General features: G+C 56.5%; 1 protein-coding gene across 1 annotated transcript in view; it reads right to left on the reverse strand.

Annotated features, from left to right (window-relative positions):
• Positions 1 to 7,358: 7,358 nt before the first annotated feature.
• Positions 7,359 to 16,066, reverse strand: part of LOC144677014 (A disintegrin and metalloproteinase with thrombospondin motifs 5-like) — a gene marked incomplete at its 5' end in the record, with an annotated part of 20,655 nt that continues 11,947 nt past the window's right edge. The window contains 5 exons of the mRNA XM_078537280.1: positions 7,359 to 8,412; positions 8,770 to 8,945; positions 10,016 to 10,185; positions 13,761 to 13,947; positions 14,835 to 15,109. Coding sequence (XP_078393406.1) covers positions 7,359 to 8,412; positions 8,770 to 8,945; positions 10,016 to 10,185; positions 13,761 to 13,947; positions 14,835 to 15,109 — 1,862 coding nt within the window. The remainder of the gene's footprint in view (positions 8,413 to 8,769; positions 8,946 to 10,015; positions 10,186 to 13,760; positions 13,948 to 14,834; positions 15,110 to 16,066) is intronic.

Here is a 16,066-nt window from a genome sequence, read left to right on the forward strand (position 1 = left end):
TGTAGGGGCTGGAGGAGGTTACAGAGATAGGGAGGGTTGTAGGGGTTGGAGGAGATTACAGAGATAGGGAGGGATGTAGGGTCTGGAGGAGCTTACAGAGATAGGGAGGGTTGTAGGGGCTGGAGGAGGTTACAGGGATAGGGAGGGTTGTAGGGGCTGGAGGAGGTTACAGAGATAGGGAGGGTTGTAGGGGCTGGAGGAGGTTACAGAGATAGGGAGGGTTGTAGGGGTTGGAGGAGATTACAGAGATAGGGAGGGTTGTAGGGGCTGGAGGAGGTTACAGAGATAGGGAGGGATGTAGGGTCTGGAGGAGGTTACAGAGATAGGGAGGGTTGTAGGGGCTGGAGGAGGTTACAGGGATAGGGAGGGTTGTAGGGGCTGGAGGAGGTTACAGAGATAGGGAGGGTTGTAGGGGCTGGAGGAGGTTACAGAGATAGGGAGGGTTGTAGGGGTTGGAGGAGATTACAGAGATAGGGAGGGTTGTAGGGGCTGGAGGAGGTTACAGAGATAGGGAGGGATGTAGGGTCTGGAGGAGGTTACAGAGATAGGGAGGGTTGTAGGGGCTGGAGGAGGTTACAGGGATAGGGAGGGTTGTAGGGGCTGGAGGAGGTTACAGAGATAGGGAGGGTTGTAGGGGCTGGAGGAGATTACAGAGATGGGGAGGGTTGTAGGGGCTGGAGGAGGTTATAGGGATAGGGAGGGGTGTAGGGGCTGGAGGAGGTTATAGAGATAGGGAGGGCTGTAGGGGCTGGAGGAGGTTACAGAGATGGGGAGGGCTGTAGGGGCTGGAGGAGGTTACAGAGATAGGGAGTGTTGTAGGGTCTGGAGGAGGTTACAGAGATAGGGAGGGTTGTAGGGGCTGGAGGAGGTTACAGAGATAGGGAAGGTTGTAGGGGCTGGAGGAGGTTACAGAGATAGGGAGGGTTGTAGGGGCTGGAGGAGGTTACAGAAATGGGGAGGGTTGTAGGGGCTGGAGGAGGTTACAGCGATAGGGAGGGTTGTAGGGGCTGGAGGAGGTTACAGAGATAGGGAGGGTTGTAGGGGCTGGAGGAGGTTACAGAGATAGGGAGGGTTGTAGGGGCTGGAGGAGGTTACAGAAATGGGGAGGGTTGTAGGGGCTGGAGGAGGTTACAGAGATAGGGAGGGTTGTAGGGGCTGGAGGAGGTTACAGAGATAAGGAGGGTTGTAGGGGTTGGAGGAGATTACAGAGATAGGGAGGGTTGTAGGGGCTGGAGCAGGTTACAGAGAAAGGGAGGGTTGTAGGGGTTGGAGGAGGTTACAGAGATAGGGAGGGTTGTAGGGGCTGGAGGAGGTTACAGAAATGGGGAGGGTTGTAGGGACTGGAGGAGGTTACAGCGATAGGGAGGGTTGTAGGGGCTGAAGGAGGTTACAGAGATAGGGAAGGTTGTAGGGGTTGGAGGAGGTTACAGAGATAGGGAGGGTTGTAGGGGCTGGAGGAGGTTACAGAGATAGGGAAGATTGTAGGGGTTGGAGGAGGTTACAGAGATAGGGAAGGTTGGAGGAGGTTACAGAGATAGGGAGGGTTGTAGGGGCTGGAGGAGGTTACAGAGATAGGGAAGATTGTAGGGGTTGGAGGAGCTTACAGAGATAGGGAAGGTTGGAGGAGGTTACAGAGATATGGAGGAGTGTAGGGGCTGGAGGAGGTTACAGAGATAGGGAGGAGTGTAGGGGCTGGAGGAGGTTACAGAGATAGGGAAGGTTGGAGGGGTTGGAGGAGGTTACAGAGATAGGGAGGGTTGTAGGGGCTGGAGGAGGTTACAGAAATGGGGAGGGTTGTAGGGGCTGGAGGAGGTTACAGCGATAGGGAGGGTTGTAGGGGCTGGAGGAGGTTACAGAAATGGGGAGGGTTGTAGGGGCTGGAGGAGGTTACAGCGATAGGGAGGGTTGTAGGGGCTGGAGGAGGTTACAGAGATAGGGAAGGTTGTAGGGGTTGGAGGAGGTTACAGAGATAGGGAGGGTTGTAGGGGCTGGAGGAGGTTACAGAGATAGGGAAGATTGTAGGGGTTGGAGGAGGTTACAGAGATAGGGAAGGTTGGAGGAGGTTACAGAGATAGGGAGGGTTGTAGGGGCTGGAGGAGGTTACAGAGATAGGGAAGATTGTAGGGGTTGGAGGAGGTTACAGAGATAGGGAAGGTTGGAGGAGGTTACAGAGATAGGGAGGAGTGTAGGGGCTGGAGGAGGTTACAGAGATAGGGAGGAGTGTAGGGGCTGGAGGAGGTTACAGAGATAGGGAAGGTTGTAGGGGTTGGAGGAGGTTACAGAGATAGGGAGGGTTGTAGGGGCTGGAGGAGGTTACAGAAATGGGGAGAGTTGTAGGGGCTGGAGGAGGTTACAGCGATAGGGAGGGTTGTAGGGGCTGGAGGAGGTTACAGAAATGGGGAGGGTTGTAGGGGCTGGAGGAGGTTACAGCGATAGGGAGGGTTGTAGGGGCTGGAGGAGGTTACAGAGATAGGGAAGGTTGTAGGGGTTGGAGGAGGTTACAGAGATAGGGAAGGTTGGAGGAGGTTACAGAGATAGGGAGGGTTGTAGGGGCTGGAGGAGGTTACAGAGATAGGGAAGGTTGTAGGGGTTGGAGGAGGTTACAGAGATAGGGAAGGTTGGAGGAGGTTACAGAGATAGGGAGGGTTGTAGGGGCTGGAGGAGGTTACAGAGATAGGGAAGATTGTAGGGGTTGGAGGAGGTTACAGAGATAGGGAAGGTTGGAGGAGGTTACAGAGATAGGGAGGAGTGTAGGGGCTGGAGGAGGTTACAGAGATAGGGAGGAGTGTAGGGGCTGGAGGAGGTTACAGAGATAGGGAGGGTTGTAGGGGCTGGAGGAGGTTACAGAAATGGGGAGGGTTGTAGGGGCTGGAGGAGGTTACAGAGATAGGGAGGGTTGTAGGGGCTGGAGGAGGTTACAGAGATAGGGAGGGTTGTAGGGGCTGAGGAGGTTACAGAGATTGGGAGGGTTTTGGGAACTGGAGGTGGTAAGGGAGTGAGGGAGGGTTGTAGAGGCTGGAGGAGGTTACAGAGATAGGGAGGAGTGTAGGGGTTGGAGGAGGTTACAGAGATAGGGAAGGTTGGAGGAGGTTACAGAGATAGGGAGGGGTGTAGGGGCTGGAGGAGGTTACAGAGATAGGGAGGGGTGTAGGGGCTGGAGGAGTTTACAGAGATAGGGAGGGGTGTAGGGGCTGGAGGAGGTTACAGAGATAGGGAGGGGGATAAATTGGGCTGGTGGGATTGAAGAATTGGAGACAATGTTTTTCATTGGGATCGAGGGATCGGGGAGAAGGTGGGCGGGTGGGATCGGGGAGAAGGTGGGCGGGTGGGATCGGGGAGAAGGTGGGCGGGTGGGATCGGGGAGAAGGTGGGCGGGTGGGATCGGGGAGAAGGTGGGATCGGGGGATCGGGGAGAAGGTGGGATCGGGGGATCGGGGAGAAGGTGGGATCGGGGGATCGGGGAGAAGGTGGGCGGGGGGGATCGGGGAGAAGGTGGGATCGGGGAGAAGGTGGGCGGGGGGGATCGGGGAGAAGGTGGGCGGGGGGGATCGGGGAGAAGGTGGGCGGGGGGGATCGGGGAGAAGGTGGGCGGGGGGGATCGGGGAGAAGGTGGGCGGGTGGGATCGGGGAGAAGGTGGGCGGGGGGGATCGGGGAGAAGGTGGGCGGGGGGGATCGGGGAGAAGGTGGGCGGGGGGGATCGGGGAGAAGGTGGGCGGGGGGGATCGGGGAGAAGGTGGGCGGGGGGGATCGGGGAGAAGGTGGGCGGGGGGGATCGGGGAGAAGGTGGGCGGGGGGGATCGGGGAGAAGGTGGGCGGGGGGGATCGGGGGGCTGTTGAAGGGTGGGGATGGCATGTGCTGCCCGGGTTGATGTTTCCCCATTGGCTGTCCCCCCTCTCCAGGCCCAGTATGAAGAGTTCTCGGTCGAACCCCCGCTTGATGAGATTTGGAGCCAAGACGAGGTGGACCCGCCTTCTCTGGACCCCAGCGGACCCCAGCTCAGCTGCCCCCTGGATCAGCCGCCCTCGGGAGGGGGAGAAGTGGGCCGAGACCCTGAACCCTGTGCCCTGGAGCCCCCGGCCCTGAGTCAGGACAAGGGGGCCGAGGACGGGCAGGCCGGCTGCTCGGCTGCGGCGGGCTTCACCGGGCGGGAGGAGGCCGTCCAGAGGAGCGGGGGAGGGGGGAGCGCGGGCTGCTGCCCCGCAGCCGGGCGGGGGGCTCCCCTGGAGGGCTGCGGGGAAGCTGGGCACGGCTGCTGTTCGGCCAGGGAAGCCTTCACCGTGCAGGAGGAGGAGGAGGGGGAGGGGTCTCGGCTGCCCCCCGAGGCGGGGCGGGCTCCGGCCTGGGCCCCCATGCGGCTGGAGCAGTCTCCGGGCAGGGTCCACCAGGCCAAGTCCCTGCCCGTGGTGCCCCCCAAGCCCCACTACGCCAAGCTGCCGCCGGCCCTGAAGGGGAGGCGGAGGCCCGAGCCCCCGGAGGCCCTTGCGGCCGAGCGCCGCCCCCGGCAGCCCCCCACTTCGGACGGGGGCGCCCTCCGCTCCTCCCCCACCGGGCGCCGCCACGCCTGGCGGAGCAGCGGCAGCCTCTCCTTTGACGAGGCCGTGGCCCTGGCCCGGGAGCGCAAGAACGCCGCCCCCCGCCGCGCCCCGCCGGCCATCGCCCGGGGGGACTCCCTCCCCGGCCCCGGCCCCGGCCCCCAGGGACCCCCGCCCCCGGGGACCCCCGCCCCCAGGGACCGGCTCAGCCTCCCCCAGTTCCCCGACCCGGCCCGGCCTCCACACGGGGAGGCCGTCCCGGACTGCCTGGCCCGCTGCCGCTCCCTGGTGCTGGAGAGCGAGGAGGCGGAGTGAGGGCCCTGTCGGGGCCGGGGATGAGGGGAGGCGAGCACCGGAGAGCGGGAGGAGGAGTTTGTTGTTGTGGAGATGGGCGGGGCTGGGGGGGGTTGGGGGGCGGGGCTGGGGCTGGGGGGCGGGGCTGGGGAGGTGGGGGCGGGGCTGGGAGTGTGGGCGGGAAGGAGGAGGAGGAGGGTTGCCCTGGTAACGCGAGAGGAGCCCGCCGATCGACGCTCCGAGGGCCTCTGGCAGAGCGCGAAGGTGAGCGGGACATGGAGTAATGCTGCGGGGTGGGGTATCAGCCCGCACGCCCTCCCGCTGGGGCTGGGGCTGGGGCTGGGAGGCTATAAGGTGGATGAATTAATAAACCTGGAATGAGAAACGAACGACAGAGTATCTCCGATTCTTGTGAAAGCCCCATCCGGGTCCACCGGCGAGGGGGGAGGGGGAATCGGCCTCGCTCAGCCAGCCCCGGGATCACACGTGACTCCGGGCCCTGGCCAATCAGCTCGCCCCTTCCAACGGCCTCAGGCGCGCGGCCCGGAGAGCCGGACGCTGCCGGCGGAGAGACAAGGGAAAGGCTTGTAGATGGTACACGCGCTGCTGCTACTGTGCGTCGGTGGTGGAGGGAGTGAATGTTTGTGGATGGGGTGCCGATCGAGCGGGGCTGCTTTGTCCTGGACGGTGTCGAGCTTCTTGAGTGTTGTGGGAGCTGCACTCATCCAGGCAAGTGGGGAGTATCCCATCACACTCCTGACTTGTGCCTTGTAGATGCTGGACAGGCTTTGGGGGGTCAGGAGGTGAGTTACTCTCCGCAGAGTAACTACCAAAATTGCTCTTTTCTCAGTCAAGGAACAGACATAGGTGAATGTTTTGCCAAATATCAATTTATTTCAATAAAGTATTTCAAGAAATGCAAAGGCAGCAAAATATAATATTATTGTAGAGAAGCATGATTCCGATTTGGTCTGTGTTCAGATGCAATGTTGATGAGCACATTTAAGATTCACCCTGTACCTGTCCTGGGAGTGTTTGATGGGGACAGTGTAGAGGGAGATTTACTCTGTATCTAACCCCGTGCTGTACCTGTCCTGGGAGTGTTTGATGGGGACAGTGTAGAGGGAGCTTTACTCTGTATCTAACCCCGTGCTGTACCTGTCCTGGGAGTGTTTGATGGGGACAGTGTAGAGGGAAATTTACTCTGTATCTAACCCCGTGCTGTACCTGTCCTGGGAGTGTTTGATGGGGACAGTGTAGAGGGAGCTTTACTCTGCATCTAACCCCGTGCTGTACCTGTCCTGGGAGTGTTTGATGGGGACAGTGTAGAGGGAGATTTACTCTGTATCTAACCCCGTGCTGTACCTGTCCTGGGAGTGTTTGATGGGGACAGTGTAGAGGGAGATTTACTCTGTATCTAACCCCGTGCTGTACCTGTCCTGGGAGTGTTTGATGGGGACAGTGTAGAGGGTGATTTACTCTGTATCTAACCCCGTGCTGTACCTGTCCTGGGAGTGTTTGATGGGGACAGTGTAGAGGGAGATTTACTCTGTATCTAACCCCGTGCTGTACCTGTCCTGGGAGTGTTTGATGGGGACGGTGTAGAGGGAGCTTTACTCTGTATCTAACCCCGTGCTGTACCTGTCCTGGGAGTGTTTGATGGGGACAGTGTAGAGGGTGATTTACTCTGTATCTAACCCCGTGCTGTACCTGTCCTGGGAGTGTTTGATGGGGACAGTGTAGAGGGTGATTTACTCTGTATCTAACCCCGTGCTGTACCTGTCCTGGGAGTGTTTGATGGGGACGGTGTAGAGGGAGATTTACTCTGTATCTAACCCCGTGCTGTACCTGTCCTGGGAGTGTTTGATGGGGACAGTGTAGAGGGAGATTTACTCTGTATCTAACCCCGTGCTGTACCTGTCCTGGGAGTGTTTGATGGGGACAGTGTAGAGGGAGCTTTACTCTGTATCTAACCCCGTGCTGTACCTGTCCTGGGAGCGTTTGATGGGGACAGTGTAGACGGAGATTTACTCTGTATCTAAACCCGTGCTGTACCTGTCCTGGGAGTGTTTGATGGGGACAGTGTAGAGGGTGATTTACTCTGTATCTAACCCCGTGCTGTACCTGTCCAGGGAGCGTTTGATGGGGACAGTGTAGACGGAGATTTACTCTGTATCTAAACCCGTGCTGTACCTGTCCTGGGAGTGTTTGATGGGGACAGTGTAGAGGGTGATTTACTCTGTATCTAACCCCGTGCTGTACCTGTCCTGGGAATGTTTGATGGCGACAGTGTAGACGGAGATTTACTCTGTATCTAAACCCGTGCTGTACCTGTCCTGGGAGTGTTTGATGGGGACAGTGTAGAGGGAGCTTTACTCTGTATCTAACCCCGTGCTGTACCTGTCCTGGGAGTGTTTAATGGTTCTGGGTCAGGGGGGATCTGACGGGGATGAGAAAGGCGGGTCAGATACTAATGGGTTCCCCCTGCCCACACCACACACCTGCTCCCCCCCCATCTCCCCCCCTCCCATCAGCACCTCCCCGCCACACACAGTGCCACGGCCGACGGCTTGTACTGGCGATCGCACCCCTCCGAGCGAGCGCCCCTCCCGTCTTGGCAGATCAGCCTGCGCACCCTCCAGCCCACTCCGCAGCTCACCGCGCAAGCCTGCCAGGGGCCTGTCCACCAGCTGGCGATGGCGTTGCCGATGGGAGGGGCGCTGGGTTTGCCTGGCGTGGGGCTGGGCACTTTGGGGCTGGTCAGTGCAGTGGGCACTGTGGAGCTGGGCACTTTGGGGCTGGTCAGTGCAGTGGGCACTGTGGAGCTGGGCACTTTGGGGCTGGTCAGTGCAGTGGGCACTGTGGAGCTGGGCACTTTGGGGCTGGTCAGTGCAGTGGGCGCTGTGGAGCTGGGCACTTTGGGGCTGGTCAGTGCAGTGGGCACTGTGGAGCTGGGCACTTTGGGGCTGGTCAGTGCAGTGGGCGCTGTGGAGCTGGGCACTTTGGGGCTGGTCAGTGCAGTGGGCACTGTGGAGCTGGGCACTTTGGGGCTGGTCAGTGCAGTGGGCGCTGTGGAGCTGGGCACTTTGGGGCTGGTCAGTGCAGTGGGCACTGTGGAGCTGGGCACTTTGGGGCTGGTCAGTGCAGTGGGCTCAGTGCCGTTGGGCTGGCGTGTGGGACTGTCTCCGAGAGCGGGCCCTCTGCCCAGGACCCCTAGTCCACCCCCCTGCCCTGGGCTTCCTCCCTCCGCCCTGCGCACGTAGTAAGAGTAGATGACACTGACCGCCCTCCGCCTGTTGGGGTTGTAGACCTGCAGGGTCAGCGGCTCGGTCAGCGCCCCCCGGGTGATGGCCCACAGCTCGTCCCGCTTGAGTCCCCAGCCGCTGTAGCCCAGGGCCACCCCGGCCACGCTGACCAGGCTCTCGAAGCCCGAGATCTGGTTGTTCCCGTTGAGGACGTAGGCCCCGTCCGCCCTCTTCAGCGCCAGGTAGGCCGTGAACCGAGCCTGCCCTCGCCTGAACTCCTGGCGCGCTTTGAGATTGGCAGCTCCGGCCGGGATGGTGACCACGTCGCTGTAGTTGACCCTGGAAGAGATTCGGGAGAGAGTTTAGCCCTTCCGTGGCCGAGCGGCCTCCGCGATCGACCCTGACCAACGGGGACGGGGGGGGGGTGGGGTGGGGGGCAAGAGGCCAGGCTTTCGAGGGGTTCGAGAAGCCCGAGCGGATCGGGGGAGGCCCAAGTGGGATGGCAAAGGTCACCGAGGTGGGGTCGGAGGTCACGAGGGGCCAAGGGCTGAGGTGGTGGTCGAGGCCCAACGGGTGGAGCGCCAGGGCCTGGGGGAGTTCAAGGGTCAAGGGGGACCGAGCGGGGTGGGAGGTCAGGAGGGTCAGGCGGTTGGGGGGGTGGGGTCGGGGGTCGGTGGGGGTCAGGCTTTGACTCACGTCCTGCTCCGGTAGCGCCTGACGACTTTCCGACAGGCAGAGTCTTCCCCTCCGCATTCCCCGCATTTGTTGTACATCTTCCTGGACCCGATGACCCCGTCGCAGCCGGTCTTGACACAGCGGCTCCTGACGCAGACAGCGTCACTATGAGGGCTGCATCGCGTCCCGTCCTTCACCTGCAAAGGGGCAGACGGAAGGGTTCAGAGGTCAGCCAGAGCAGTCAAGGGTCATTGACATCACTGCAGGAGTTCCTCAGGGTTAGTGTCCTCGGCCCAACCATCTTCAGCTGCTTCATCAATGACCTTCCTTCCATCATAAGGTCAGAAGTGGGGATGTTCGCTGATGTTTGCACAATAGTCAGCACCATTCGCAACTCCTCAGATACTGAAGCAGTCCATGTCCAAATGCAGCAAGACCTGGACAATATCCAGGCTTGGGCTGACAAGTGGCAAGTAACATTCGTGCCACACAAGTGCCAGGCAATGACCATCTCCAACAAGAGAGAATCCAACCATCCCCCCTTGACATTCAATGGCATTACCATCACTGAATCCCCCACTATCAACATCCTGGGGGTTACCATTGACCAGAAACTGAACTGGACCAGCCATATAAATACTGTGGCTACAAGAGCAGGTCAGAGGCTGGGAATCCTGCGGAGAGTAACTCACCTCCTGACTCCCCAAAGCCTGTCCACCATCTACAAGGCACAAGTCAGGAGTGTGATGGGATACTCCCCACTTGCCTGGATGAGTTGCAGCTCCCACAACACTCAAGAAGCTCGACTCTGTCCAGGACAAAGTAGCCCCGCTTGACTGGCACCCCATCCACAAACATTCACTCCCTCCACCACCGATGCACAGTAGCAGCAGTGTGTGTACCATCTACAAGATGCACTGCAGGAATTCACCAAGGCTCCTTCCACAGCACCTTCCAAACCCACGGCCACTACCATCTAGAAGGACAAGGGCAGCAGATAGATGGGAACACCACCACCTGGAAGTTCCCTTCCAAGTCACTCACCATCCTGACTTGGAAATATATCGGCCGTTCCTTCACTGTCACTGGGTCCAAATCCTGGAACTCCATCCCTAACAGCGCGGTGGGTGTACCTACACCACATGGACTTCAGTGGTTCAAGAAGGCAGCTCACCACCACCTTCTCAAGGGGCAATTAGGGATGGGTAATGAATCCTGGCCCAGCCAGCAGTGTTCACAGCTCAAGAATGAATGAAAAGAAACTGACCCTGATATTGAAAACAGTGACTTGAGATGTGCCCTTGAGGATGCAGTGCAGTTTGCAGAGGTCAGCTTCGCGAATGCCATGGTAATAAGGCTCCCACTCCTGGAATATGTCCTCCTCATCCGGGTCAGGTCCATTTCTGGCCGCACACTGTTCCTCTCGAAATGTCCGACCTGTGAGAGGGTCAAAGAATCAGAGTTTGCCAACGCTTTACCCGAGATACACTTGGGATCTTCGTGTGTAAGTATGTGTGCGTGTGAGTGACTGTGTCTGTGTGTGTCTGTGAGTGTGTGTGTGTGTCTGCGTGTGTATGAGTGAGTGTGTCTGTGTGTGTGTCTGCGTGTATGTGTGTGTGTCTGCATGTGTGTGTGTCTGCGTGTGTGCGAGTGTGTGTGTGTATGTGTGTGTGTGTATGTATGAGTGAGTGTGTGGATGTGTGTCTGCATGTGTGTGAGTGTGTGTGTGTCTGTGAGTGTGTGTGCCTGCATGTGTATGAGTGAGTGTGTGCGTGAGTTTGTGTGTGTGAGTGTGTCTGCATGTGTGTGAGAGTCTGTGTGTGTGTGGGTGTCTGTGTGTTTGTGTGTGTGAGTGTGTGCGTGTGAGTGTGTCTGCATGTGTGTGAGAGTCTGTGAGTCTGTGTCTGTGGGTGTCTGTGTGTTTGTGTGTCTGCGTGTGTGTGAGTGTGTGTCTGTGTGTGTGTATGACTATGTGTGTGTGTGTGTGTGACTATGTGTGTGTGTCTGTGTGTGTTTGTGTGTGTGACTGTGTGTGTGTGTGTCTGCGTGTGTGTGTCTGCATGTGTGTTTGTGTGTCTGTGTGTGTGTGAGTGTGTGTGTGTTTCTGTGTGGGTGAGGGAGAAAGAGTGTAAGTGTGTCTGCATATCAGTGTGCCTGTGTATGTGTGTCTGTGAGTGTGTGTGTGTGACTGTTTGTCTGTGTAGTAAGTGTGTGTCTACTTGTGAGTGTGTGAGTGTGTGTCTGTGTGAGTGTGTGTCTGAGTGTGTGTGTGTGTGAGAGAGAGTGTGTTTGTATGTGTGTGTGAGAAAGTGTGTGTGAGAGAGAAACTGTGTGTGAGTGTGTGTGTGTGAGAGAGTGTGACTGTGTGTGAGTGGGTGTATGTGAGTGTGTGTGTGAGAGAGAGTGTGAGTGTCTGTGAGTGTATGTTACAGTGTGTGAGTGTAAGTGTAACAGTGTGAGAAAGTGCATGTGACAGTATGAGTGTAAGCCACAGCATGTATGAATGTGAGAGAGTGTATGTCACAGTGTGTGTGAGTGTGTATGTGTGAGTGTGTGTGTCTACCTGTGTGTATGTGTGTGCCTGCGAGCGTGTGTGTGAGTATGTGTGTGAGTGTGTTTGTGTGTTTCAGTGTGTGCGTGTGTGTCTGTGTGTGTGTTTGTCTGCATGTGAGTGTGTGCCTGTGTGTGTGTGAATATCTCCGTGTGTGTGCGTGTGTGTGTGTCTACGGGCGTGTGTGTGTGACTGTGTGTGTGAGTCAGTGCGTGTGTGTGAGTGAGTGTGTGTATCTGCGTGCATGTTTGCCTGTGTGTGTGTGTCTGAGTGTGCGTGTGTGCCTGTGTGTGTGCGTGTGAGAGAGAGAGTGTGAGTATGTGTGTGTGTGTGTGTGTGAGGGAGAGAGTGTGTGTTTGTGTGTGTGTGATAGTGTGTTTGCGTGTGTGCGTGTGTGAGAGAGTGTGAGTGTGTCTGCATATGTGTGTGTGTGTGCCTGTGTGTGTGTGTGAGTGAGTGCATGTGTGTGAGTGAGTGCGTGTATCTGCGTGCATGTTTGCCTGTGTGTGGGTGTGTCTGTGTGTCTGAGTGTGCGTGTGTGCCTGTGTGTGTGTGTATGAGAGAGAGTGTGAGTGTCTGTGTGTGTGTGAGAGAGTGTGAGTGTGTCTGCGTATGTGTGTGTGAGTGTGTGTGTCTGTGTGAGTGTATGTCTGAGTGTCCGTGTGTGTGCCTGTGTGTGTGTGTGTGTGTGGGAGAAAATGTGTATGAGAGAGAAACGGTGTGTTTGAGTGTGTGTGAGAGAGTGAGAGTGTCTGTGAGTGTATGTTACATTGTGTGAGTGTAAGTGTGTCAGTGTGAGAGAGTGCATGTCACTCTGTGAGTGTGAAAGAGTGTATGTGACAGTGTGAGTGTGAGTGTATGTCACAGTGTCTGTGAGTGTGTATGTGTGAGTGTGTGAGTGTGTCTGTGTATTTCAGTGTGTGTCTGCATGTTTGTGTGTCTGCCTGTGTGTGCCTGTTCATGTGTGTGTGAGAATGTGCGTGTGACTGTGTGTGTGTGTGTGTGCATGTGTGTGAGTGTCTGTCTGTGTATGTGTGTGAGTGTGTGTATGTCTCTGTGTGTGTGCGTGCATGTTTGCCTGTGTGTGTGTCTGAGTGTGCGTGTGTGCCTGTGTGTGTGTGTGTGTGTGTCTGCGTGTATGTGTGTGTGAGGGTGTGAGTGTGTGTGTGTGTTTGTGTATGTGTGTGTGTCTGCATGTGTGTGTCTGTGTGTGTGTGTGACTGTGTGTCTGCATGTGTGTGTGTCTTGTGTGTGTGAGTGTGTGTCGGCATGTGTGTGTGACTGTGTGTGTGTGTGTCCGTGCGTGTGTGTGTGTGTTGCGTGTGTGTCTGTGTGTGAGTGAGTGCGTGTGTCTACATGTGTGCTTATGTGTCTGTGTGTGTGTGTTTCTGAGTGGGTGAGGGAGAATGATTGTAAGTGTGTCTGCGTGTGTGTGTGCCTGTGTGCGTGTGTCTTTGAGTGTGTGTGTGTGACTGTTTGTCTGTGTAGTGAGTGTGTGTTTGTGAGTGTGTGTCTGAGCATGTGTGTGTATGTGAGAGTGTGTGAGAGAGTGTGAGTGTGTGTGAGAGTGTGCGTGTGTCTGTGTGTGTGTGTAAGAGTGTGAGTGTGTGTGTGAATGTGTGTGAGAGAGAGTGTGTGTGTAAGAGAGTATTTGTATGTGTGTGTCTGAGTGAGTGTGTGTGTGTCTGCGTGTGTGTATGTGTGTGTGTGAGAAAGTGTGTTTGAGAGAGAAACTGTGTGTGTAAGTGTGTGTGTGTGAGAGAGCGTGTGAGTGTCTGTGAGTGTATGTTACAGTGTGAGTGTAAGTGTGTCAGTGTGAGAGAGTGCATGTCACAGTGTGTGTGTGAGTGTGTGTCTGTGTGTGTGTGAGTGTGTGTATGTCTCTGTGAGTGTGTGTGTGTGTGTACAGGCATGTTTGCCTGTGTGTGTGTCTGAGTGTGCGTTTGTGCCTGTGTGTGTGTGAGAGAGAGAGAGACAGTGTATGTGTGTGTGTATGTGTGAGGGAGAGAGTGTATGTTTGTGTGTGTGAGAGAGTGTTTGTGTATGTGTCTGCGTGTATGTGTGTGTGAGTGTGTGTGTGTTTGTGCATGCATGTGTGTGAGAAAGTGTGACTGTGTGTCTGCAAGTGTGTGTGTTGGCATGTGTGTGTGAATGTGTGTGTGTCTACGAGCGTGTCTGTGAGTGTGTGTGAGAGTGTGTGTCTGTGAGTGTGTGTGTGAAAGAGTGTGAGTGTGTCTGCGTGTGTGAGTGTGTGTGTGTGAGAGAGTGTGTCAGTGTGTGTGAGTATGAGTGTGTGTGTGTGAATGTGTGTGTGTGAATAAAGCAGGGCGGACTGTAGAATCTTCAAAGTCAGCAGCGAGAGTGGGGGTCTGGGGGAAACAAAACATTGGATCTTGCTGTGCACGAGCATTGAAAGTCGGGGGGCTGAGGGCGACCCTGGATTTGAGAGTTCGAGCCTCACCATCGTTGTCCGGACAGGGAGACAAGTTACAGGACTGGAAAATATCTCTTCGTCCGCTACAATATCGCCCGAAGGCGGCAGGCACAGGATTATCACAGAAACGGCGAGAGAATTGTACACCTCCTCCACACGACCGGGAACAAGGGCCCCATGGAGCCCAGGAACCCCAATTCCCATCAACTGGCTTCTGTAAAAGAAATATATAGGCATCAGGTACAGAGTAAATCACCCTCTGCACTGTCCACATCAAACACTCCCAGTACAGGTACAGCACGGGGTTAGATACAGAGTAAAGCTCCCTCTACACTGTCCCCATCAAACACTCCCAGGACAGGTAGAGCACGGGGTTAGATACAGAGTAAAGCTCCCTCTACACTGTCCCCATCAAACACTCCCAGGACAGGTAGAGCACGGGGTTAGATACAGAGTAAATCTCCCTCTACACTGTCCCCATCAAACACTCCCAGGACAGGTACAGCACGGGGTTAGATACAGAGTAAATCTCCCTCTACACTGTGCCCATCAAACACTCCCAGGACAGGTACAGCACGGGGTTAGATACAGAGTAAAGCTCCCTCTACACTGTCCCCATCAAACACTCCCAGGACAGGTACAGCACGGGGTTAGATACAGAGTAAAGCTCCCTCTACACTGTCCCCATCAAACACTCCCAGGACAGGTACAGCACGGGGTTAGATACAGAGTAAAGCTCCCTCTACACCGTCCCCATCAAACACTCCCAGGACAGGTACAGCACGGGGTTAGATACAGAGTAAATCTCCCTCTACACCGTCCCCATCAAACACTCCCAGGACAGGTACAGCACGGGGTTAGATACAGAGTAAATCTCCCTCTACACCGTCCCCATCAAACACTCCCAGGACAGGTACATCACGGGGTTAGATACAGAGTAAAGCTCCCTCTACACTGTCCCCATCAAACACTCCCAGGACAGGTACAGCACGGGGTTAGATACAGAGTAAAGCTCCCTCTATACTGTCCCCATCAAACACTCACAGGACAGGTACAGCACGGGGTTAGATACAGAGTAAATCTCTCTCCGGAGTAACTCACCGCCTGTTGCCAGTTGGAGACACACTCTCCACTCAGACAGACCCTCCCTCCTCCGCAGTCTGTCCCATCGGCCGCGGGGAGGTTCTTGCTGGAGTGATGCCACTGACCCTGCCTCCTGGCCATACACCACAGCATGCGGCAGGGGTCACTCTCGGGCCTCCAGCGATGACCCGGTCCGAAGGAGAGGCGGCACTGCTGGTCAGCATCGTAGCTTCTCCCAGCGAGGGGCACGGAGGCGGAGAGAGAGACCAGGGGCTTGTTCAACAGGCAGTCCGCTGTGGGCAGAGAGGAGGATGGTCAGCTGGAGGCCGGGGAGAGAGGGAAACAGAGAGAGAGGGAGAGAGGGATGGAGGGAGAGAGACAGAGAGGGAGAGAGAGAGGGTGTAGTCGGTTCGGGGTGTTTATTTTTCGGGTATTTATATTCGGATGGCAGTGCAGCACTCCCTCAGTACTGACCCGCCGACAGTGCAGCACTCCCTCAGTACTGACCCTCCCACAGTGCAGCACTCCCTCAATACTGACCCTCCGACAGTACAGCACTCCCTCAGCACTGACCCTCCGACGGTGCAGCACTCCCTCAGTACTGACCCTCCGACAGTGCAGCACTCCCCCAGTACTGACCCTCCGACAGTGCGGCACTCCCTCAGTACTGACCCTCCGACAGTGCAACACTCCCTCAGTACTGACCCTCCGACGGTGCAGCACTCCCCCAGTACTGACCCTCCGACAGTGCGGCACTCCCCCAGTACTGACCCTCCGACAGTGCGGCACTCCCTCAGTACTGACCCTCCGACAGTGCAGCACTCCCTCAGTACTGACCCTCCGACAGTGCAGCACTCCCTCAGTACTGACCCTCTGACAGTGCGGCACTCCCTCAGTACTGACCCTCCGACAGTGCGGCACTCCCTCAGTAATGACCATCCTATACTTCAATTCTTTTATAGGGCATTCACATGTGCAGTGTTGTGAATGGCCTCCCCCTGTGTTTGCGTGTGTCTGTGTGCGTGTATGTGTGTGTCTGTGTCTGTCCGTGTTTGTGTGTGTATCAATGTGTGTGTGTGTTTGGGTGTGTTTCTGTGTCTGTAGTGTGTGTGTCTGTGTGGTTCTGTGTCTGGCTGTGTGTGTCAGTATGTGTGTGTCTGTGTGTGTGTGTTTGTCTGTGTGTGTGTGTGTCTTTGTGTGTGTGTGTGTGTGTGTGTGTGTTTGTCTGTGTGTGTGTGTGTCTTTGTGTG

Source organism: Cetorhinus maximus, unplaced genomic scaffold, assembly GCF_964194155.1.
Source record: "Cetorhinus maximus unplaced genomic scaffold, sCetMax3.hap1.1 HAP1_SCAFFOLD_2128, whole genome shotgun sequence".
Lineage (NCBI taxonomy): Eukaryota > Metazoa > Chordata > Chondrichthyes > Lamniformes > Cetorhinidae > Cetorhinus > Cetorhinus maximus.